Source organism: Elephas maximus, chromosome 18, assembly GCF_024166365.1.
Source record: "Elephas maximus indicus isolate mEleMax1 chromosome 18, mEleMax1 primary haplotype, whole genome shotgun sequence".
NCBI classification, from domain to species: domain Eukaryota; kingdom Metazoa; phylum Chordata; class Mammalia; order Proboscidea; family Elephantidae; genus Elephas; species Elephas maximus.
The window spans coordinates 9,353,048-9,375,178 of record NC_064836.1 but is presented as its reverse complement, the minus strand read 5'-3'; the positions used below and the strand labels follow the sequence as shown (position 1 = coordinate 9,375,178).

At 54.4% G+C, this 22,131-nt stretch overlaps 1 protein-coding gene across 3 annotated transcripts; it reads right to left on the bottom strand.

The window, feature by feature from the left end:
- Positions 1-185: 185 nt before the first annotated feature.
- Positions 186-21,616, bottom strand: INAVA (innate immunity activator). 3 transcript variants are annotated; one of them, XM_049857970.1, is made up of 10 exons: positions 21,373-21,616; positions 14,959-15,107; positions 13,860-13,984; positions 12,684-12,800; positions 11,730-11,952; positions 6,150-6,203; positions 5,125-5,335; positions 4,686-4,859; positions 2,795-3,467; positions 186-1,190 (listed from the first exon to the last, which is right to left on the bottom strand). In XM_049857970.1, exons 1-10 carry the CDS (start codon positions 21,573-21,575, stop codon positions 1,098-1,100), a joined length of 2,022 nt encoding a protein of 673 aa, XP_049713927.1. In that variant the 5' UTR covers positions 21,576-21,616; the 3' UTR covers positions 186-1,097. The 3 variants fall into 3 exon arrangements, with proteins under 3 accessions (XP_049713927.1, XP_049713926.1, XP_049713928.1); XM_049857969.1 differs by lacking the exon at positions 186-1,190 and having other exon boundaries at positions 2,104-3,467; XM_049857971.1 differs by lacking the exons at positions 186-1,190; positions 21,373-21,616 and adding an exon at positions 17,894-18,038 and having other exon boundaries at positions 2,104-3,467.
- Positions 21,617-22,131: the final 515 nt, after the last annotated feature.

The window sequence follows — 22,131 nt, the reverse complement described above, 5'->3', positions numbered from 1 at the left end:
CCATTAGCAGTCAAGCACTTTAACCACTGCACCACCAGGGCTCCTTATCAGGAGTATTTCTGTTTGCATAAGTAAGGCTATTCCCTCTTTCAGGAGAAATCCACAAACTCAGAGCAGAATCATAACTGGGTGGGGAGTAGAAAACCAGCCCCTCCCTCTGAGACAGTGCCACAAGTGATGTCTTTTCAAAGTATTGGTGAGGTTTTTGGTTTGTCAGTTTCTAGGACTATGATGAAAAGATGCTGGGGTGTAGTGAGATTGCAAGTCCACGTGATGCCCTGAGACAGTGGTCAGAGTGGGGGTTGCTCTCCACCAACTTACACCACAGGCCAGTCCCCAGGCCAGCCGTTGGGTGCTACAATCCGGTGAAGCCTCAAACTCAGGACTCAGGGTCTGCGTAGATGCTGGGAGCTAACAGGGCAGAGAGAGGCCACAGTGATTGAGGCCCCTAAAGAAGGTTTGTGGGGTCGAGAAAATATCAGAGTCCAGGAAGACAATGTTCCACCAGGATGTACTGACCTTTATAACGTACCACCTGGTGTGTGCATCACAGAGCACGTCATAAAGGGGGAGGTACCGTAAAAGGCTATGGTACCCAGGCCCTAGGAATGCGCAGTCCTGTGCATGAGTGTGTGCCACATCCAGCCTCCAGCCACGGTGGGACAGGAGGGCCAGGGGCTGTTCTCCAAGGAAGATCTTCGAACCATTGCATAGAGGGTTTGAGGGACTCCGATGTGGCCCTGGGCACTTCACGCAACCCCTGCCGCTTGTCTTGCATAAGGAGACAAATGCCGCTAGTCAGACAGGCAAGGCCTCAAGTCTAGCAGGCCTACCAGTCTCTGGGAAGATAAAGCACAATCATTTTACAGTGATCTTAGGACAAAACACATATAAATCCTCAGGCCAGGGTTTTGAACCAAAACTGTTTTTGAAAAAAAAAAAAAGCTTCAGCTCCTGGTCATCGGCCTGCGATGGGGGTGGGGAGCTCAAGGGAGAAGCTCCAGCATAGACTGGGTCTCAGCACAACCCTGCTCTCAAACGGTCTTTTCCAGCAGTGGGGTCCAGGCACTCAGAGCACTGGGTGACACGTGGCCTTGTCACACCTGGCTGATGATCTCTCCATTTTCAGGTACAAAGACTTGCACAGGGGCTCCCTCGGGCGACCTCCGCAGCACACACACTGTGGGCACCTGCCAGGGCCAGGAAGAGGGGAGAGGTGGGTGAACGAGTCAGGTAGAGAGGTCCAGACAACAAGCGCAACTACAGGATCCTGTCCCTTCAGGATGCTGATCAGTACTGGCACCAGTTCTGGTACTCAGACCAAACCCCCCAACCCCAAGGTTCACCGTCCCCTGTGGATCACCCTTTATCCATTTTTCACTCTAGGTTCCTTTGGGGTGATAGGCACCCTGACCTCCTTCTCCCGCTTTTCTGGGCTCACCTCGTCACCCTCCCTGTCTGGCAGGTTGGTAAGGGCTGGGCCTGGGCCAAGGGCAAGGGCAAGTCCAAGCTCGAATGAAGGAAAAGCATGTCAGCTGGAGGGTGTGGCCTGGGACTGGGGCCAGGGCTGCTGCCAGGCCCAGGATGCCAGCTGCAGCTCCAGGACCCGGTGGGTGGGGGAGGGACGTGCAGCTGGCTAGGCCTGCTGGGAATATTGGGTCTCAGAGAAGCAGCCTGTTGGTAACTTCTGGAGCATGTCCCCTGCAGAGCCCTCCGTACCAGGGAGAAAGAATAAAGAAAGGATTCATGTGTGTTAACCCCACTTCCTGAATGAAGAAATGGGCACATAGAAACCAGTGTGGTTACCCTGCTTCACGTCAGGGTGCTCTATCCTGTCTCCAACCCACCAGCCTGGCGCCTGGTTTCTGGGGCCCTGGATGATGAGGATATCACTTATCTAGTACCTACTATGGAAACCCTGGTGGCATACTGGTTAAGAGTTCACCTGCTAACCAAAAGGTCAGCAATTCGAATCTACCAGGTGCTCCTTGGAAACCCTACGGGGCAGTTCTACTCTGTCCTATAGGGTTGCTATGAGTCGGAACTGACTCCATGGCAACGGGTTGGGTTAGGTTAGTAGTACTGGTACTGCTCTAAGCACTTTACATATGTTTACTCACTGAAAACTCTCCACAGCCCTATGAGGTAGCTATTTCACTAAGCCCATTTTACAGAAGGGTAAACAGGCTCAGAGGGGTTAAGTAACTTGACCAGTCATGTAGTATGTACGCATTAGAACCGGGGTTTGAGGGTCTGTGCTCTCAACCATTATGTCACCCTGCTTCTCAGGGCGGGGGTGGAGAATCATGGAGGAAACTGGCCACCAGGCATTCCCAGCTTCTGTCTTCTGCGAACTCATTTCCACACTCTTCCTTTATTTACCCTGAGCCCTCCAAAATCAGGAAACCTGGGGGTAATTTCAGACACCAAATTTGGACTGGGTTTTTGATTATGAACAGAGGCTTTTCAGCTTTGTAGATTACCTGTGGAACCATTAGGGGAAAAAAAAAAATCTCAGCTATCTGCAAGGATCATCCTCACCAGTGTACACTAGGACGTGCTCCAGGCTAGGGCGGCAGGCAAAATTAGGGGGCGCCCCGGGGAGTCAAGGGAGCCTTCCAAAGGCAAGAGGAAATGATTTTTCACCTGCGCTTCCTAGCTAGGGATTACCCGGCTACCAGGCTGCAGGCATTAATGCCTCTCCACTCCTGGGCCTGCTAGAGTCACAGCCCTCCCCAGCTGGCCCGGAGAGGGAGTCCTCCCCGACCCAGGCATCCCCCCGGGGCAGCGGTACCTGGGGCCGCGGTCCCGGGGCCCGAGGGAAGCCCTCTCTCCCTGGGGGCAGGCTCCTGACGCGGAACGCCCCTTGCCTGTCCAGCGAGTGGGGGCGAGCGCTCCGCAGGCGTGCGCGCTCGTGCCAGCACCTGAGCTCCTCGGAGACGGCCATCTTGCTGAGGCCCCGGCCCGCGGGGCTGTCCTTCAGGGAGGGCGTGCGCACGAGGCGGCTGTGGGCAGCCAGCAGCCGGTGATAGCGCAGGGGCGCCCCCTCCGCCTCATAGCCCACGGGGCACAGCTCCCACTTGCCCGGTGGCTGGTGGCTCTCGGCCACCATCACATACCGCCCCGCCGGGAAGTACCCCGGGGGCAACAACAGCTGAGGGTAGTGAGTGGCCAGCTCTCTCCCACCAGCCGGGCCCCAAGCCCCACGGTGGCAATGGGGCTCGGGTGGGGAGAGGGGCCGCAGAAAGGAAATGTCGGGGCTGCTGCTGCCCGGCGAGGTGGGGTGGGAGATGCTGGAGACGTCGGAGCCGCTGTCTTCTGAGCAGGAGTGGTAGGCAGGGGGTGGCAGCGGGGGCTTGCTGGAGGGGAAGCAGGAATCTGGCACGGTCACTGTGTAGTGAGTGGGGCGGCGGCGGGGAAAGGCGCTGCGGCCTCGGCCCTCAAGCCCCAGCCGGAAGGAGTCCACCCTGAGGGAGAAAGGGAGACACACTGAGTCTGGGAGCCAACGCTCAACGCTTGGAAGGAATGGCGTTAAACAGGTGAGGCAAGAGGAGACCAGGGTATCTCACACATGCGAGGGCCTTCAGGCAAACCTCCCCAAAGCAAACATTTTTTTGGTCTGATGTGAGGCTTCAGCACGTTCCAGCACAGCATGGAGCCTCTGGGTGGTGCTAACTGAAAGATCGGAGGTTCAAGTTTACCCTGAGGCACCTTGGAAGAAAGGCCTGGTGATCTACTTCCAAAAAATCAGCCATTGGAAACTCTAGGGAGCACAGTTCTCCTTTGACACGCATGGCGTTGCTATGAGTCAGGGTCAGCTCAACTGGTACTGGTATCACGGCGTCAAAATGGTATCACTGTTTCACCACACAACTGTTGTCTGTATAAAGTAGGCTAAATGCACGTCCTGCCTTTCTAGCCATTTGAGGCATACTGTTCAGGTAGATATGATCAGGTATTTAACTTGAGTGCATAAAAGCTGTATGTGGTACCCAGGGCAGCTGCATGCAGATTGACCATCCACAAGGGCTGAAATCTAGCCTCACTCTGCTAATTCTCCTGCCACGGGTTGTGTTTGCCCAAAGGGGGCGCCCTTTTCTAATCTGCACAAAGGCACTGTTTGTGCTATCAACGTGGGCCTAGTATGTAAGATAGAAAAGCCCTTGCTCAGTCCAGTGCTGCCTGACAAGTGAATTTAAGCCGACAGAAGACCCTGGCAATGCCTCACTAGCGCCCAGGGCCTCCGTGTGGTGCAGTTAACACTGCCCAGCATGACTCAGTCAATTATTACCAAGTTGAAGGTGACATGGTGCTTAAATCAATACATCAGTTGAAAAAGTGAATCAGCCATTCTCCGTGACCAATAAAACAATCAGAGAAATGTCTGCCACCACAAGAGAGCGTGCAAGGGTGGAAAACTTGAATCAAGTTATGCAAAACAAAACCCCAAACCCCAAACTGGAGTCTTTGGAAGAAAATGACTTGCTCCACAAATAACTTGCCTTTGGCCTTACACCTATGGAGAGGTGCTCCAAGAAGAGGCTCTAAGGGAAAACCAGGGCAGTAGCCACGTGTCACCCATGGGGAGTCCTTCCTACTCCTAGAAGCCACCAACCTCCACTGTAAGCTCTGGATAGTGGGTCCTCCCCCTGCCTCCACATCTCTGGGAGGGGGCTGTCTCTTACCTTAGAGACTGCGATTGGCCCCTCCTCCCCTGCATCTCGGGGGTGGCTGGGGCACTTGTGCGGCCCTGCCTCTGGCCGGGAACACTGCGGATGGGAACCACACAGAAGGAGGCCGGCTCCGGCAGCCACAGGCTGGACATGCTGGGCCCATCCTGCGGGGTGGTGGCCGGGCTGCTGCAGAGAGATTGGGGCTGGGTCAGTGGCAGGAATGCCTCCCTTCAGGGTATTGGGAGGAACTGGGACACGGTGAAAGGGGGTCCCAAAGTTAGTGGTGCAAATTGTCAGCACTTTTGGGAGCTGCTAACTTCACACACCCACCATCATACAGCAAAGGAGAGGGGTGGTCTCCCACGCCTTCCCCTCTTCCATCTGCTCAGCCCGAGGCCACCCCAGCACAGCTCCCACCTGCTCCCAGCCCTCCCTTCTTCCCCGCCCTGACCTAGACTCGCTACTGGGCTCAGAAGACTTCCTGGGCTTCTCATACGGGTGGTCCAGGCTGGTTTCCTTCCAGGGGCTGTTTTGGATGGGGGCTCGCTCCAGGCCCCCCATCTCAGGTCCTGCCAGCTGCAGCCCCTCGAGGCTGTGGGGTGGGAGAGGCCGGGAAGGTGGGGCTGGAGACTCTGCGGGAGGTTTTGGCACTTGGGCTTCCTCTGCAGAGGTAAGAGAAACCTGGTGAGGACAGCAGCTGGGGGAACCGGGCCAGCAAGAACCTCTGCAGCTCGGGCCTTGCCCTCTCTCCCCTGGCTGACTTATCCCACTGCTACAGGCCAGGGCTTCAGGCCCCTGATGCTCAAAAATGTTATCTCCTTCAAAAGGGCTTCCTCCCTCATGGCACTATTTACACCTGCCTCCTTCAAGAAGCCTTCCCTGACTGACGCTTCTTGGCCTGCCTGACTCCACCCTAACCTCTGCCCCTGGTGCCCATGTCTGCAGCTAGCCTTCTGCTTATGCATTTTTCTTGTTCTTGCCGTGCCCATCTGTCCTATTTCCTTATTGGCCTGGGCACTCCCACAGGCAAACTCTGCCACCCTCTTGGTCCATTTCAGGATTTGCAAACCTGTTCTTAATCTCTGGACTTGGGTTTCCTCCCCAGTGCTACCCTCTCTTCAAAAAGCCAGACTCTGGAGGGCAGTCAGTGTGGCCAGATCACAGGTACATAGTGGAATAAAGCCCCAGAGAGGAGGCTCCAGGGGGCAGGCAGGACGCGTGGGGCCAATAGGCGCTGCCAGAGTCCACCTTTCCCTGCCATCAAAATTATTTAGCCTCTAGAATGGGAAAGGGGTCAGCATATCCCCACTCCCAACTGAGAATGTGCACACAGAAATCAGGTCCAAGCTGAGACACCAACCCTGACCCAAACCGCCTTCTCCAGCTCTCTGCTAAACCTTCACTCCCCATGTGAATTCTCAAGACCTTGCAGGAGGTGCCCAGCCATGACCATCATCCCCAAACAGCTCCACTCACCCTCCTCCAGTAGCAGCCCATCTGACAGGGAACTGTCATCGGAGGCACTGAACTCTGGGAAGCCAAAGGGGAGAGAAGAGAAGTAGGTGAGGAAACCCACCGCATAGACTTGGGTAACCAGCAGTACCCCTGGCCTGATCTCTCCTCCCCCAGGACAGCATCTCCTAATAAGGAAGTGCCCCAGTTGCCATCAAGTCAATTCCGACTCATAGCGACCCTATAGGATAGAGGAGACCTGCCCCATATGGTTTCCAAGGAACAGCTGGTGGATTCTAACTGCCGACCTTTTGGTTAGCAGCCAAGTTCTTAACTGCACCACCAGGGCTCAGAGGAAATGCCCACTGTGTGCTAAATAATACTATATTGCGTATGAATATATTAGTTGGAAGTAGAAAAAAAATTAAAAATCGGGGGCTAGGAGATAAGAAACCTGGATTTTAATTCTGGCTACAACCCTAGTTATACAACCTTGAAAAAGCCATTTCTCTACCCTGGGCCTCAGTTTCCCCATTTGTCAAAAGAAGCCAGGGCTTCCTCTGGCAGGGCTTCCTGGCAGTGGAAGGGAAAGGCAAAAGTCCAGTTTTTGAGGTTTTTGGGATGATTTAAGTTAGGATCTGGAGGGCCAATCCTAAGGGAGCTTTTCAACTGGTACTGCAAATCACTTGAAGGAAACCGAGTGGCCTTTCTGCGTGGCACAACAGCAGCAGCTATTACGCAGGAAATCAGAGGGAACGTATTTTTGCCATGGCTTTCAGGTTTTGAGAATGAGCCTGAGGTGATCTGATAGAATTCGCAAAGCATTTTCAACTGTGTTTGAGAACAAAGATGAGGGAAATTAATATCTCCTATTTTATGTCTAGTGCGTCGGTTACCTTTGTAAGTACTTCATACAGATTGGAGGCCCCCGGGTGGTGTAAATGGTTAAGCACTCAGCTAATAACTGAAACTTTGGCTGTTCAAATCCACCCAGAGGCAACTCGGAAGAAAGTCCTGGCCATCTGCTTCTGAACAATCACAACCATTGAAAACCCGTAGAGCACAGTTCTATTCTGACACAGATGGGGTCGCCATGAGTCGGAATCAAATGGACGGAAGTGCTTTGGTTTTGTTTGGTATTATCATCTCCATGTAACAGTTCAGGAAATTGAGGCTCAGAGGAGTTGAGTAACTTGGCCTGGGCCAATCAGTCAAAAAGTGGTTGAGTCAGAATTCACGTCCAGACAGTGTGACTACAGAGCCTGTACTCTTGATCACTACCTTTCACAGGTTCACTTGTTGGCTGGCATCTAATTAATGCATAGGTCATTACCCAGGAAATTCTGAAAGTAAGCAATTCCAGCTATCTCGGAATCCTCTACCACAGGGGTTGGCAAACGATAGCCTATGGGCCCAATTCAGTTTACCAGCTGTTTTTAATAAATAAAGTTTTGTTGGAACGCAGCTGTGCGTATTTGTTTATATAATGTCTAGCTGCTTTCACACTATGATGACAGAGCTGAGTAATTGCAACAAGAAGCCTAAATTATTTACTATCTGCCCCTTTACAGAAAAGTTTGCCAACCTCTGCTCCACAGCTTAAATGAAATAAAGATTTTACCCAGAGCTGTTCTCAAGCTTCTGAGACATACTCACTGTGCACGGAGCTGGGCCTGACTCCAAGGGACCAGCCAGCCCATGCTTTGCTTGCTTGGGTCACAACTACCCTTTACTTTGGAGTTCATTTGAGGAGACACCATCTTATTGGATCCTAGTTCCCTGCTTCTTTTCTCTTATAAAACCCAGAGAACAGAGATTTTTATTCTTTTTGGATGTCAAGCTGTAGAAATTGTGCAACTATTCCTATCATGGCCCAGTGATAGGACCAGACTTAGAGCATGTGTGTTGAATATATTATCTGGGAAGGAAGGCATCATTGCCATCATCTCTAATCTTTCTAAAAACAAACAGATTAGAGTTTTATAGGCCAAAAAGGGAATAATGCAAAGAAAGGAGTCTGGAGAAACCCTCCTTTGCAGAGGTTGGGGGTGGGTGGGGCACGCCTGTCAGCCAGCCAAACACAAGTGGTTCCTGAGGGCTGCTTGCTGTCTGTCTTCCAGGGGTGGCCAAGAGGACTCAGGAGCTGGTCACAAGGCCACACCCAGCCCTAGCTCAACCTCCTATGGCCTTTGGCCCAGACGGCTCTCCCACACAGCAGTACCAGGGCGCCTGAGGCTGAGGGGTAACTACAGACATCATTCTCTAAGCTGTGCTATCCAGCTTAAGAGCCACTAGCTGCATGTGGTTAATTAAAAATTTTAAATTCAGTCTGTCAGTTACACGAGGCACATTTCAAGTGCTCAATAGCCACATGGGGCTAGTGGCTGCCATATTGGACAGCATGGATACAGAACACTGTGATCGTCACAGAAATTCTATTAGCATCGCTAAAGGCTGGCCCTGTCAATCAACAGATGCTTACTGAGCACCTATTACATGCCAGAGGGTGTGCTGGGGGCTCGCTCATCAGCCTTACGGCAGTGAATGAAAAGCAGCACAGCACCTGTGTGCGCTGTGTGTGCTCTGTTCCTGCAGACGGGCTAATTACTCTTAACTGCCGCAATTACGTTCCCAAATTGAGAGAGAGAGACAGAGAGACAGAGAGAGACAGAGAGAGACAGAGAGAGACAGAGAGAGAGACAGAGAGAGAGACAGAGAGAGAGACAGAGAGAGAGACAGAGAGAGACAGAGAGACAGAGAGAGACAGAGAGAGAGACAGAGAGAGACAGAGAGAGAGAGACAGAGAGACAGAGAGAGACAGAGACAGAGAGAGACAGAGAGACAGAGAGAGACAGAGACAGAGAGAGACAGAGAGAGAGAGAGACAGAGAGACAGACAGAGAGAGAGACAGAGAGAGAGACAGAGAGAGAGAGACAGAGAGAGACAGAGAGAGAGACAGAGAGAGACAGAGAGAGAGACAGAGAGAGACAGACAGAGAGGGACAGAGAGAGAGACAGAGAGAGAGGGACAGAGAGACAGAGGGACAGAGAGAGAGAGACAGAGAGAGAGACAGACAGAGACAGAGAGAGACAGAGACAGAGAGAGAGACAGAGACAGAGAGAGACAGAGAGAGAGAGAGAGACAGAGAGAGTGTGTGTGTGTGTGTGTGTTTCTTTTGAATTCAAAATACCTTTTGGCTACTAACTAATTATTACTTCTCCTCACTTCATCACTTTTTACCTCACTTCATCCTTTCTGGAGAGCACAGCTGGGCAGAGGAGCCACCCAACAGGAATTACTTGCCCTGAACAGCCTCCTCCTGAGCTCCCACAGCAGGAAGCTAGAACCCAGCGCTTCAGGCCCATGCCAAGAACAGGGCTTGAATTTAGAGAGGGCAGGGTCTTCATTCCTGATCTGGAAGGCAAAAGTCAGCCAGCTACGCCAGGGCTTTCTCCACACCCCACCCTCATCTGGGCTGAGTTCCCCCAGGACAGGTTTCAAAACCTCAGCCTCCAGCCTGCCACATAGGGTTAAGCCAAAGCCAAAGCCAAGCACATCTCAGCCCCAGGCGTGTCCCGGCCTGCTCCCCATTCTCATCAAGAGGCGTCATCAGTTGCAGTGGCGGCAACAGAGTGACCCCCCCACCTCTGCTCCCCCCAGTCATGGGCAGATGCTCCCAGGAACTACCGGCACCCATGGGCAGAGAAGGTTACTGGACAGTATGAGGCTGGAGGGGACAATAGAAGGGGCCGAGACAACTGGGACAGGGGCATATCTGGTGACAGTCACTACCCTGACTGCTCCCTTAAGCACAGAGCAAGTTAGCTCTTAGGGACTGCCATGCCCAAGACAACAGCTGCTTTGCAAGGGAAGGTCAAGTCCCAGGGGCCCTGCTGGGGTGCAGTAATGATGGGGAATCCAGGGAGTGTGGTCCTGCAGCCAGTCCAGGCTAGAGCCTTTGGAACCAGGAAGAAGGCTGGCCACCTGAGCCGGAGTCAGCTCCACTATGTTCTATGTTCAGGGAGTGAGCTGTCACATGGAGGTACCTCCTCCCAGCCCTCCTGCCCTCGTCCTCTACTCCTGGCTGCTGAAGGTGACCTGCGAAGTGTCTACCACACCCTCCTTACCCTAAATTAGAGGTGATGGGTGGGAGTAGGAGACCTGTACTGAGATAGCCACCTGCCCGAGAGTAGGCCGTGGGGCAGGACAACCAGAAAGGGCCTTCAGGCATCCTACACTAAGTTCTCAACCAGAGAGGACAGCAGCCCTGGCAAAAAGCCAGCCAGACATGCAGGGATGGGAGCGTGAGAGTGTGGGAGAAACAGGACAGTTCTCCAAGCCGAGGGCCAGGCTTCTGAACACAGTGCTGCCCCAGGCTCACTGGCCTGTTCTCAACTCCAGTTCCCTTATCTGTAACGGCATCCAAGGCCAGCAGGTCCAGCCGGCATCCCAGGCCAGCAGATCCAGCTGGGGAGGCCTGGGACCCAGTGTGAGAGCCTGGGGGAGGGGCTGAGCCATGGGCGTGATGCAGTTGGGCTGCCAATCCTGAGCACACAAGCTGTGTTTAGGTCTATAGAAAGGAAAACAGTCAAACCTAAGGGCAAGAACTACCTGTTGGGAGGTAATCTGGGCTGGATGCACTGATACAACCCAGCTGGCCCTGGGAACTGACAGCTCACTGGGTCCCCCACAGCCATCGGTCTCCAGACCAACAGGCTTAGGGACCAGACTACAGGCACAACAAGGGCAGAGAGAACAGAATGAAGGATCCCACTCATGACCAGGATGGTGCTAGGTATTTAGGGATTGTGGGGTGTGGTACTGGTGGTGCTGGATTTCAAGCTAAACACCCCAATGAATGGCTATGGCCCCCCTGAAACAATGCAGCGTAATTGTGTAGAGCAGTGGTCAGCCCCTGTGCTGCCTCTCTCAGACGGGGAAAGTCCATCAACTCAGAGCCCCAGACTCACATAGACCTCACACTTCCCAGACCCAAACACACCATCTACCTCCCTGTGGGCCTGCAGGGCAAGGGAATGAACTCTGTGGGTTAAGCTCAGGGCAAGCTGGGGAGTAGCTTTTGCCTACGAGTCCTCTTGAAGGCAGTGTATTTGAGGAGGATGTGGAAGGAAGATCTTTTCTAAGGATTTGGGGGAGAGGGTCTCCCAGGATGGAGGCAGCCTATGCTAAGGCTCGTTGGGGTTGCGGAGGATAAGGATGGGATACAGGTAGACCCAGGAATCCCTGAGTGGTGTAAACCGTTAAGCACTTAGCTGCTAACCAAAAGGTTGAAGGTTCAAGTCAACCAAGAGGCACCTCGGAAGAAAGGCCTGGTGATCTGCTTTTGAAAAATTGGCCATTGAAAACCCTACGGAGCACGCTTCTACTCTGACCCACATAGGGTCACCAGGAGTCAGGGTCAACTCAACGGCAGGTGGTTAGAGGTAGGCCCAGGAAGCAGGTTAACCCAGCTGGAGCCGATTGAGAATATTAACACAGTGTTGGGCATGGCAAGCAGTACTAAGCAGCTGTCCACCACCCCATAGAAGCTCACATAAGGCTGGCATGGCCCAGGATGGAGAATCTGGAAGGAGGCTGGCTCACCTCGGCCCAGGGGGAGGACAGCGGGGGGAGGGGGCCCGCTGTTTCGCCGTTGCTCCCCAACGCAGCGCTCCAGCTCCCTAAGCTTCCTCTCCTCCTGCAGCATGGCGTGCTTCCTCTGCCGCCGGGCCTGCCTGCTGATGTTCTCCTCCTGGCACAGCCGCCGGGCCGCCTCCGCGATCTGCAGCTGCAAGGCCAGCTCCCGCTCCAGGCTGCTCAGGGGGTCCTGAGGGAGGGGCAGGAGTGAGGCCTGGGAGAGGCAGGGAGCTCAGGGAGAGGGGAACCAGGGGACACGGAGAACAGCCCTGACCCATTGCTCAAGGACAGAGGGGAAGGACACAGCAGTGTCTACGGACAAAAGGCAAAGGGTAGAGTGGTAGGAAGTGCTCCAGGGCAAACTTGTGAAAAGCTGGCCCGGGGACCACGCACCAGCCTGCCCCAGGAGCCAGGCAGGGCAGGAACCAAAGTGTGCCACTTTCCCTCCTGATCCCATAGGGCTGGCCAGGTGAGCCAAGTGGCAGCCCATGGGAAACTGCACCGTTCACACGGCCTGAGCCACCCCTACTGCCTTGCTTCTATGCTGAGAAAGAGGAGAGGACAGCCTTAGGGGCCTGAGTAACCTGTCAGAACAGGCTAAAGGCCTTTCAGGGCTGGTGACTGGAGATCTTAACTGATCTCCTGCCTACTGGGGACCAAACCCAGTGTCCTCCCTCCAGAGTCCAACTCTCTCCATTCCTGGAGTGGCCCACCTTCCTCATGGCCATTAGTGGGTGCCCCGTGCCTGTCCCTCTTCATGGGACACGGGCCAAGCACCCCTATTAGGTGTGACGGGGCAGGGTGGCAACTGCCAGGGTTCTGGGCTAAGGTACTGTGCCTTAAGGCACAAACCGGGAGCCACTGGCCCAATGATAAACCTTTGGGAAGCGAGGAACATCAACGGCTTCTGGAAGTTCTCACCTCCCTGTGCAAGGCCCGTTCGTCCAGTTTGTAAGCAGCTCCAATCCTGCGGCGGACCTTGGGGGCCTTTTCCCCTGGTTTGAGCGGATACTCTGTTGGTAATGTGCCCGTCAACTCCTGGGGTGAAAGCAAGGTCAAGCCAGGCCCCTCTCCACTGGCCCTGCCCTCAGACAACCAAGAGTAGCCTGGCTCACTGACCCCAGCATTATAAAGAGCCTTGTCTTCCGAGAGCCCCTGGTATACAACCGAGCCACTTGCACCCCTGCCCACCCCCGCCCTGCTTCCATCACTCATGGCTGCCTCACTCTCGTTCTCAGGGCCTCCCCTTCCCTTCAGGGCTCTTCCCATTCACCTCCGGAAGTGAGCTATTGTTGTCGGGTGGCGTCAGGTCAATTCCGACTCATGCCAACCCCACGTGACAGAACAGAACTGCCCCATAGGGTTTTCTTGGTTGTAATCTTTTTTTTTTTTTCACTAGTTACAATTTTTTGTGTGTGTGTGTGCTTTAGATGAAGGTTTACATAGCAAATTAGTTTCTCATTCAACAGTTAATATATATATTGTTTTGTGACATTGGTTGCCAACCCCATGACATGTCAACACTCTCCCCTTCTCGACCCTGGGTTCCCCGTTTCCATTCGTCCAGCTTTCCTGTCCCCTCTTGCCTTCTTGTCCTTGCCCCTGAGCTGGTGTGCCCATTTAGTCTCGTATACATGGTTGAGCTATGTGTATTATTGTTTGCTTTATGGGCCTGTCTAATTGGCTATAATCTTTACTGGAGCAGATTGCCAATCTTTCTCCCGCAAAGCCACTGGGTGGGCTCAAAATGAGAACTTTTCAGTTAGCGGCTGAGCGCTTTACCATTGCACCACCAGGGCTCCTTCAACAGAGAGCTATACTGGCCCTGATTACAATCTGTGGCCCCTCTGTCCTTCCCTCCCTGTGCCCAGGCCTCCGACCGGGCTAACTCTTTTCCTCTCCTGAATCCTGTCCAGGGCCCAGGTCAAGGTGCTGCAAGCAGAGGGCCTCTGTGCACCCGACCCCAGTCTCATTTCCAGAATTCCCTCAGGAACAAGGAAGGCCTCAGTCCTAACATCCCAAAACGTGGCTCCAGATTAACACCAAGGAGTGGCCCCAACTTTGTGTGTGCCGGATGGGGGCAGCCGAGGTTCTCACCGCCTCCCTCAGGCAGAGTCTCCTCAGCTCCTCCAGGCAGGCCTCCAGCCGCTCCTCCAGGGCCCGCTGCTGCTTGCGCACTGCCTGGGTCAGCTCCTTCATTGGGGAGACTGGGCTGTCGGGGCCTGGGAAGAGCACAGCGGGCACCATACCCTCAGGAGAGCTGAGGCAGGGAATCCTCTCTGAGGTACATCTTGATCACCCCCTAGAGGAGCACACACACACCCACCCTCATGTCTACCCACAGGTAAGGGGTTAGTAGCCATGGCCTGTGTCATAACCATAAAACACCAAGTCTCCTGGCTGCCCAAAGGTGGCGACGTTACAATTCAGAGGATGGGCTGCCCTACCAGGCAACCTGCAGTCGGGGGAGAGGGTGCATGGTCAGGGCTCCTCTCTGCCCTTCTACCTCTAGCTCTCATCCACTGCTACCAACTCCACCTGCTTCTCTCTCTCTCTCTCTCATTCTGTGTCTATCTCATTCTGTCTCTCATTCTCTCTCTGTCTCTCGCTCTCTCTCTGTCACTCATACTCTCTCTGTCTCTCTGTCATTCTCTCTCTTATTCTGTCTCTCATTCTCTCTGTCACTCGCTCTCTCTCTGTTTCTTTCTGTGTCTTTTTCATTCTCTGTCTGTCTCCATCTCTCTCATTTTCTCTCTCAACACACACACACACACACACACACACACACACACACACTCCTCTTCTCTCTTGTCCAGTCAATAGTAGGTCAGAACAGGACCACTAGCTTAGGCCAACCAGAGAGACAGGACCTTTACACTGGCCAGATAAGATTTTTCAGTGCTGTGAGCCAGATTCCACTGGAAGGCGACAGGTGTGCTAATCATCTGGCCTTAGGTAGAACACTGCAGATTCGTGTCCCAGATACCAGCTCCAGGCCAGAGCCCTCAGACAAGAAAACTCCACACTTCCTGTAGGTTCTGGCCCTCCCAGCCTCCCCTGCCCCCTACCCCAGCAAAAGCTTCCCTCCCCCTGCCACACGCCCCTCCTCACCCCATCCTAGTGAGTCTCAGCCCGGCCAGCCTGGGACTCATGGCGTCAGGGCGGGGGCGGCCGGCGGGATTCCCCAGCCACTCACCAGACTGCAGGATGATGCCGCTGTCGGTGTCGCTGACCTCATCCTTACTCTCCATGGTGGGCTTCTGGGAGGAGGAGGTACAGAGTGGGGAAGGGTGATGCCGCTCCCAGCTGGGACCAGGTCTTGTAGGCAGTCTGGAGTTTCCCCAGCTTTTAGAGAACAATAAAAACAAAAAAAAAGCTCTGCATTAACCCTCTGATTCCAAACAGAGATTAGAAGTTAGATGCTTGAGGGCAGGGGGAGCGGCGGCACTTCTGGGAATATCTAGGGTGTGGGTTATCAGCGCTGCAGGCAGCTGACAGGAGAGGGCTCCTCACCACCAAACCTTGCTCTTGGTGGGGCCCAGCCTACCCCAGTTCCCCGCTGGCCCTGCTTCCAGGAGAGAGGCTCTGACGCCCAAAGGGTTGACAGAGGTAGCCACAAGAGCCCCAAGTCTGATGAGAAGACCAAGGAAGAGCAAAGCGAGAGGATGGGAAGGAAGAGGCTGGAAAAATGGATGGGAGGATGAAGCAAGGAGGACAGGAAAGGAGGAGGAAGGTACCTGCATGAGGCAGGGCAAGTGGGACTCAGTGTCCCCAGCCGAAGAGCTCCCCCCACCCCAGCATGAGGCACATCCTGTGTCCCAGTAAGTGAGGGCCCTTCAAGAAGTGGCTGGGTGTGGGGAAGTCAGCCAAGGCCCTGGTCTGGGGCCCCCACAGCCTGAATGCCTTGCTCTCTGGACCAGGTGATTCACTCAAAGCCAGATACTGTCCGTGCAATCCCAGAGAGCTGTCCTGAAGGCCCTGACACAGCTCCCGTCCCACCAGCTACATCTAACAGACCACTCTAGGGCGAGTCGGCCTGAATCCCCTACACCACACGGCCAGGTGGAACCTGGGGGTGTGTCTGTCAGTGCTGTCGGGAGTGGAGGCAGGGTATCACCAGAACAGAAGCAGCCAAGGATGGGGCTCAAAAGCACTTGTGTGGTGTGGGTGCAACAATCCTAGTTGTGTGTCGACCTGACCAGACACCAAAACAATGCCTGCTACCTGTCCCCTCTCTCCTCACCGAACCCACAACCCTGGTCAGGGTCCCAGTTGGCCAGGGCCTGGCAGCTGCTGGCTACAGCAGGGATGGGAGGGGTAGGCGGAGCCCAGGCAGGCAGCCTGGAAGGAGAGCCCAGCCACCTCCTCACTGAGTCAGCCCCATTGAGCAAGAGTCCAAAAGTCCTTCGAGTTTCTGTCTGGAGCTTATCCTGCTTCCTCAGGGCACAGGCCGAAGTGGGGGGGAGGGGAAGGGGCTTCCCCCCCCCCCCGCCTTCAGCCAACAGGGAAGAAAAGTAGACCTTAGAAAAGCTGATCCCAAAGCAAGGCAAACAGGGAGAGGGGCTGCAGTCAGCCAAGTCCCCAGTAGTACCTGTCTGTGGAGATGGAAAGGGCAGGAACAATCGAGGACCTATGTAAATTGCACAGCCTATCAAAGTACCATGGGCAACAACATTTCAAACATAACCCAGAAAGCAATATGTACCTTGCACTTTGGGGATTCAGGTCTGCAAGGAGGTCTAGAGAATGAATGGTAGGATTTAAAAAAAAAAAAAAAAAAGTTTATGTGGAGTCTTTGCAAACACACCAAAGAGAGAGATTGGCCATATGCTCTGGGAAACCCAAAGTACCTGGGGCGAGAGTTACCTCTGCACCAGTCACCCCTCCCAAGCCCTCATCTCCCCCGCTCCGCCCCCCAGATAAGAACCTGACAGAGGGGAAGCCAGCTCACCCTCCTCCCACCTGCTGAGCCCCAGTCTAAAGAGTGGACATCTTCTGATCCTCCCTAGAAGCCAGGGCCAAGCAGCTGGGGCTAGGAAGCAAGGCAGTCTCAGCTAGCAAGATGGGCAAGGGGTGGAGTTGATGAGGAAGAGGACGACCATTAATTAGTCATGCTCACTAATTAATTATTAACCTCCAAAGGGTGGCTTGGGAAGTTGTGACAATTTAAGCCCTGCTTCTCAGGGGCTCCTTGACTGTTAGAGAGAAGAGTGGGACCTTATAGGGATAGAGGGGGTGGGGCTGAGCAAATAGCCCCTTTAGCCCCCTCTTCTTTCCTCCTCCACCGCCCCCCTCCCCTGGTGGGCCAGGCCCTCAAATTCCAGGATTGAGGGGGAGGCACCAGCATTTGCAGTGGTCCCAGTGTGATGCTGGATCCATGCTGCTCCAAGCAGGGGAAAGAGCACAGGCCCCAAAATCTGGAAACTGAGACTTGAGTTCTGCTCCTACCTGTGCTACCTTGAGGAAGTCACCTTGCTTCTCTGGGCCTCCTTTCCTCATATGAACACTGAGGCCCTTTCCAGTCCCCGGCCTGAATCTCAACCTCTTAGACAATGTCAGGCTGGGCAAGAAACTCAAAGGGCCACTCATTTGCCTCTGCCAAAGTTGCCCTCCAGAGTTATTGGAGACCTGCCTCAGAGTCCGAGGGCCAGAACCATGAGGGGGTGAGTCCCCAGAGTCTCAAGTGTTTAAGGCATTGCCTTTAGATAAAGGCAGTTCAGTAACACCCCACCACCTCCTCAGCACAGGAATCCCTGCTGGGTCTCCCTGCCCTCGGGCGTCCCCAGAGCTCCTGTTCATGGCCCCAGAACTGGGCCCTATGAAGCAGCCCACCTGCATGAACAGTGCCCCTCAGAAAAGGGCATAGAGGAAGGAAGGGATATACCAGGATACCTTCTCTCAGGAGATCCTCCCCTATCAAAGATGTGCCCCCAAAGCCAGGTTCTGGACCCTCTGTTCTAACTCATCCCTGCTTGCCCCGTCTCCTGAGGGACCACAGGGACAGGGCCCGCAGTCTGGGCCACCAGCCAACCCCCATCACCCCTGTGCCCGGGACATGAACAGGCTCCCCCCACTCCCAGGCCAGCCCACCCCTCAGCCCCAAAGACGGCTCTACTCTGCCCCGCCCTCACCTGCTTCTGGGCTTTTGTTCAGGAGTCTGGAAACACCCCTGCTCTCGAGTCAGGGGCCCAAAGGGGCTCGCATGTCGCCTCAGGGTCTCCCAGGCCACACGCTGGCCACCTTGTGCTCTCTGGTGCTCTCCACAAGCCCGCCCGATGGCTGTTCCTCTCGTCCCTGCGCCGCCCACCCGCCCCTCCCAGGCTGCCGGGCCAGGGGAAACAGGTTACTTGTTATAACTTGAGTCAGAGGGGAGGAGCAGGTGAGCAACTCCTTCCTTGAACTAATCCCTCAGTGGCTGTGGCAGGCGGCTCAGGGCCTCCGTACTTCCGGGGGCAGAGAAGGGAGAAGAGGGATTCCCATGGAGGAACCCCAGAAGGCAGCAGGGGTCGTGCCCCCACAGTTGCAATGTGCTTATCTGTGAGGTGCCCAAGGGCCCTTTGCTCTGCTTCAGTCACTGCCCTCCTTGTACCTCAGCTTCCCTTTCCAGAAATTGAGGTATGCCAGTCCTCCCCCAAAGCAGGGCAAAAGGTTTATCGCCTATGGGGAATACCACCAGGGAACTGATAAACTGGCAGGAATGGGTCATTGCTCTCCCCCATACACTGAAATGGAAACTGAGAGCTGAGATTGCAGCTCCCAAATCGGGATTAGAAAACCTCAGGCAAGGCAGCAACCATGGGACTCTACATGGGGAGGCCCTGAGGACCAGAGGGCCAGGCTGTTCTTTTCTCTTTTTATCCCAGACATTTTCTCCCAGGAACATCAAAACCATCGCTTCCCCATTTTATTGTTGACAAGGTCTGTGGGGCACTAACCATAAGCCCAGGCCTGTCCCCTTCTCCACAGGAGGGCCACTGTGACCCCAGGTTCTAAGTCCCCAAACATGTGGGACCACAGCCCAAAATGGAACATGTTTCTCCAGAAAAAAAAAAAAAGCCCTCAGGTCTCCCACCCCTTTGACTCTTAAACAAACTGAAAACTGGAATCCAGCCTACTTCACAGTGGGGAAAGCAAGTCTGAGACTGCCCAAATCCAGCAGGCTGGAATTGGAGGCACCCTGTCCCTCAAGGTTTCATCCCACAACCTCTGTTCCTGCCACCTCCTGATTCTCCCCACCATGAACCCCACCTGCCAAGGTCTCAACCTAAGAGGCTGAGCCTCCCTGGGATGCCGGAATCTCAACATAGCTCTGGCATATTTCCGTCCCCACACCCCCCCAGTGCAAAGATAATGAAGTCTGCCCCCTTCAAGCATCATGGAAGAGCCCCAGTCTGTCCCCTTCCCTTTGGCAGCTCCCCCTTCCCACAGCACACCTTCGCATTCCTGCACACACCCTCTTTCCAAACAATGCTAGCTGGAGTTCTCCAGGCTGGCCACTGTTAGGGCCCCTCCTGTGGCAGAGAGCAGTGCTCAGGGTCTCAGCCAGCAGCCCTTCCCTTCCCCCAGCCCTCCACAACATGACAGTCCCTCCCCACCCCCCAGAGGTGCGGCACATTCTTTCAGTGTCACGCGGGGTGGGGGGGTCTTTCTGGGCATAAATGGCCCTTCCTCCACCTTGTCCACTCCCCAGCTCCTGGGGGGAGGAGGGGGAGGTGTGTGGAAGTTTCTGGAATTAGTGCATAACCTATTTTTAAATATATAAAATAAAATTCAGGGAACCACTGAAAGAGGCAATTATGTTGAAATACAGTTCTAAAAATAGAAAAGAGTGATGTATGTCTCTTTATTGACATTAAACAGGATCTAACAGTGGGTCTACTAACAACTGTAATGTTATAGAAGCAATAAGTTCAAACGAAATTTGGAGTATCTGCAAAGACTGCAATGTGATATGAAAATATCTGTGAATTCTATTAGTGGTAAAGTCACATACTGCCAGTGCTTCTGTGGTTCGTTGTGCAACGCTAAATTTCTGTTAAAAAGAAAAACAAAGATGTAGTTTTTTTCCATATGTATTTGCAAACCCTCTGATTTCTATCCACAGGTGCCTTGGTGCCCGTGGGCTGAGTTAAGAACCCCTGCCCACAGGTAATCCCTGGCTCCGTGCAGAGGAGAGAACTACAGATGGTCAACCTTACTGTTTGCATTGATCCTCTGGGATTCTCAATGACCCTTTGCCCCTCCAAATTCACACCCAGCATCTCTCAACACAGCAGAATCTGAATCTGAGATTTGGAATGGGACTGGCAAACCAGACCTCCCACCAAGGACCCCAGAGAGGCTCCATTGGATCTGGCCAAGTCATCCAACTCACAGTACCAGGGAGGTGGGCACTCCAAAGCTCACCTGGGGACTTGGGGCTCAAAGCCATACCCCCAGCCGGTCTAAGGGTCAGGGGACTAATGCCCCAGCCCCAAACATCACAGCATCATCACCAAGACCACCAGTTGGTGAAGAAGTGGTGTTTCCTTGCAAACCTTACAGTACTTGGAATCTGATCCAGAGCCTCCCCCAGGAAGAGGAAAAGCTGCATCTCTTTAGGGTTTTCATTTTCTAGGAAAAGTCCTGGATAAGGAAACTCTTCCACCGTTCTGTAGTCTAATTTTTTTTTTTTTCAAGTTCTTTCTTTAAGTCTTCTGACACACTAGACAGGAATACCAAAAATCCAAACCCGTTGCCGTCCAGTTGATTCCAATTCAGCGACCCTATAGGACTGAGTAGAATAGCTCCATACGGTTTTTCAAGGAGCGGCTGGTGGATTTGAACTGCCGGATTTTTGGTCAGCAGATGAACTCTTAACCAATGTGCCATATCCCCAATAAAAAACAAACAAACAAAAAATGCAAACCCTTTGCCTTTGAGTCCATTCCGACTCACAGCGACATCCCAATAGCATCCAGCAAAGAACTGTCTCTGGCACTGCCAAAATTTTACTTAATGAATTAGCGAATCAATGGTCACACTGCTGGATCCAACAGCGGAGGGCGGGGGGGCGGAGGGAGGGAGGGAGGGCGTTAAGGGAAATGTCCGGGGACCCTCCAGGCGCGGGTGGTGAAGGTGGTCCGGGAGGTGGTAGGTCAGTTTCTAACTGTTCTCTTTCTGGGCTCTCCTCCCTGGCCACAGGGAAAGGTGTTTGCCTCCAAGCGATGGTGGAGTTGGCTGGGTCAGAAAAACTCCACGCTAGCCTGGAATGCGCCCTGAAATCAGACCACCAGGCTTTCTTTAAAAAGCCCCTTTGTCCTGTCCACCCTGCTCCCCTCCCCCACGCGCCCTCCACGTCCAGGCCGGCCTGAGACTTTGCTCCTTTTGTTTGGCTGCGCTCTGGCTTCCCGGAACCTGGCCAGGGGATCCACAGGCATGGGAAAAGTTGAAGGAGAAAGGGTAAAGCGTTGGAAGTCTGCGTTTTTCATAGGCACTCAAAATTCCTACCACTTGGGTAAGATCACCCCATTTCCTGTAGGGTCCTCTCCACTACGGGTGAAGACCGTGGGTTCAGGGGCTTGATCTCCCTAGTTCACCGGCGCTGGGTCCCCCTAAGTTTTCCCCTTACCTGTCCCATGGAGCTCTGGCGCCGCCCAAGAGACCCAGCGGCCCCCGCTCCTGCTTCGCAGCTTCAAGACCTGTTCGTCCAGGCCATCTTCCCTCTCCCCGAGTATCCCCCCGATCTTCCCTCCCCGGAGGTATTTCATTTAACTTCGGCATTTGCAGCATCCCAAATGTTAAAGATCCCAAGACATCTGTCCCCTGGGGCATACCAAGAACCAGAGGAAAGAGGGGAAAGATAGAAGAAAGGATTCGAGATTCCGACCCAAGAGTCCCGACGGGACTGGATATTGAGTTAGTAAGGTGTTAGCAGGGTGAGTACGCCGTGGGGAGACCGACTTGAGGGAGCGGTTGTCCCCCTTCTCCCGCTTTCGAGCGCCGGGGTGGCCAGACACCCCCTGCGCTGCCAGTTTCCGCAGCCCGGGCGGGAGGAGGCTCCTCTCGCGGTCCGAGTGCCCCTTTCATCCGCGCGCTCCGGCCTGGCCGGGGGCAGTTTTCATTCCGGGAGACCCCCACGGTGAAAGAACGAAAGGAGCCGGGCCTGAGGGCGCCGCGCCCCTCCCCCGCAGCGCCCCTCCCCCGCAGCGCCCCTCCCTTCCACGACCCTTCCCTGGCCGTGCGCCGCAGTGGGCTGCCGAGCCGGGCGGGCTGGTGGCGCAGGGATCGCCTCCCCCTCGTCTGGCCGCAGGCTGTTCCTCTTCCTGGGGGCTGGCGGGCTGTCGGAAGGAGAGACAGCCCACTCCTGGTGAGCGCCTCCTACTGCTTC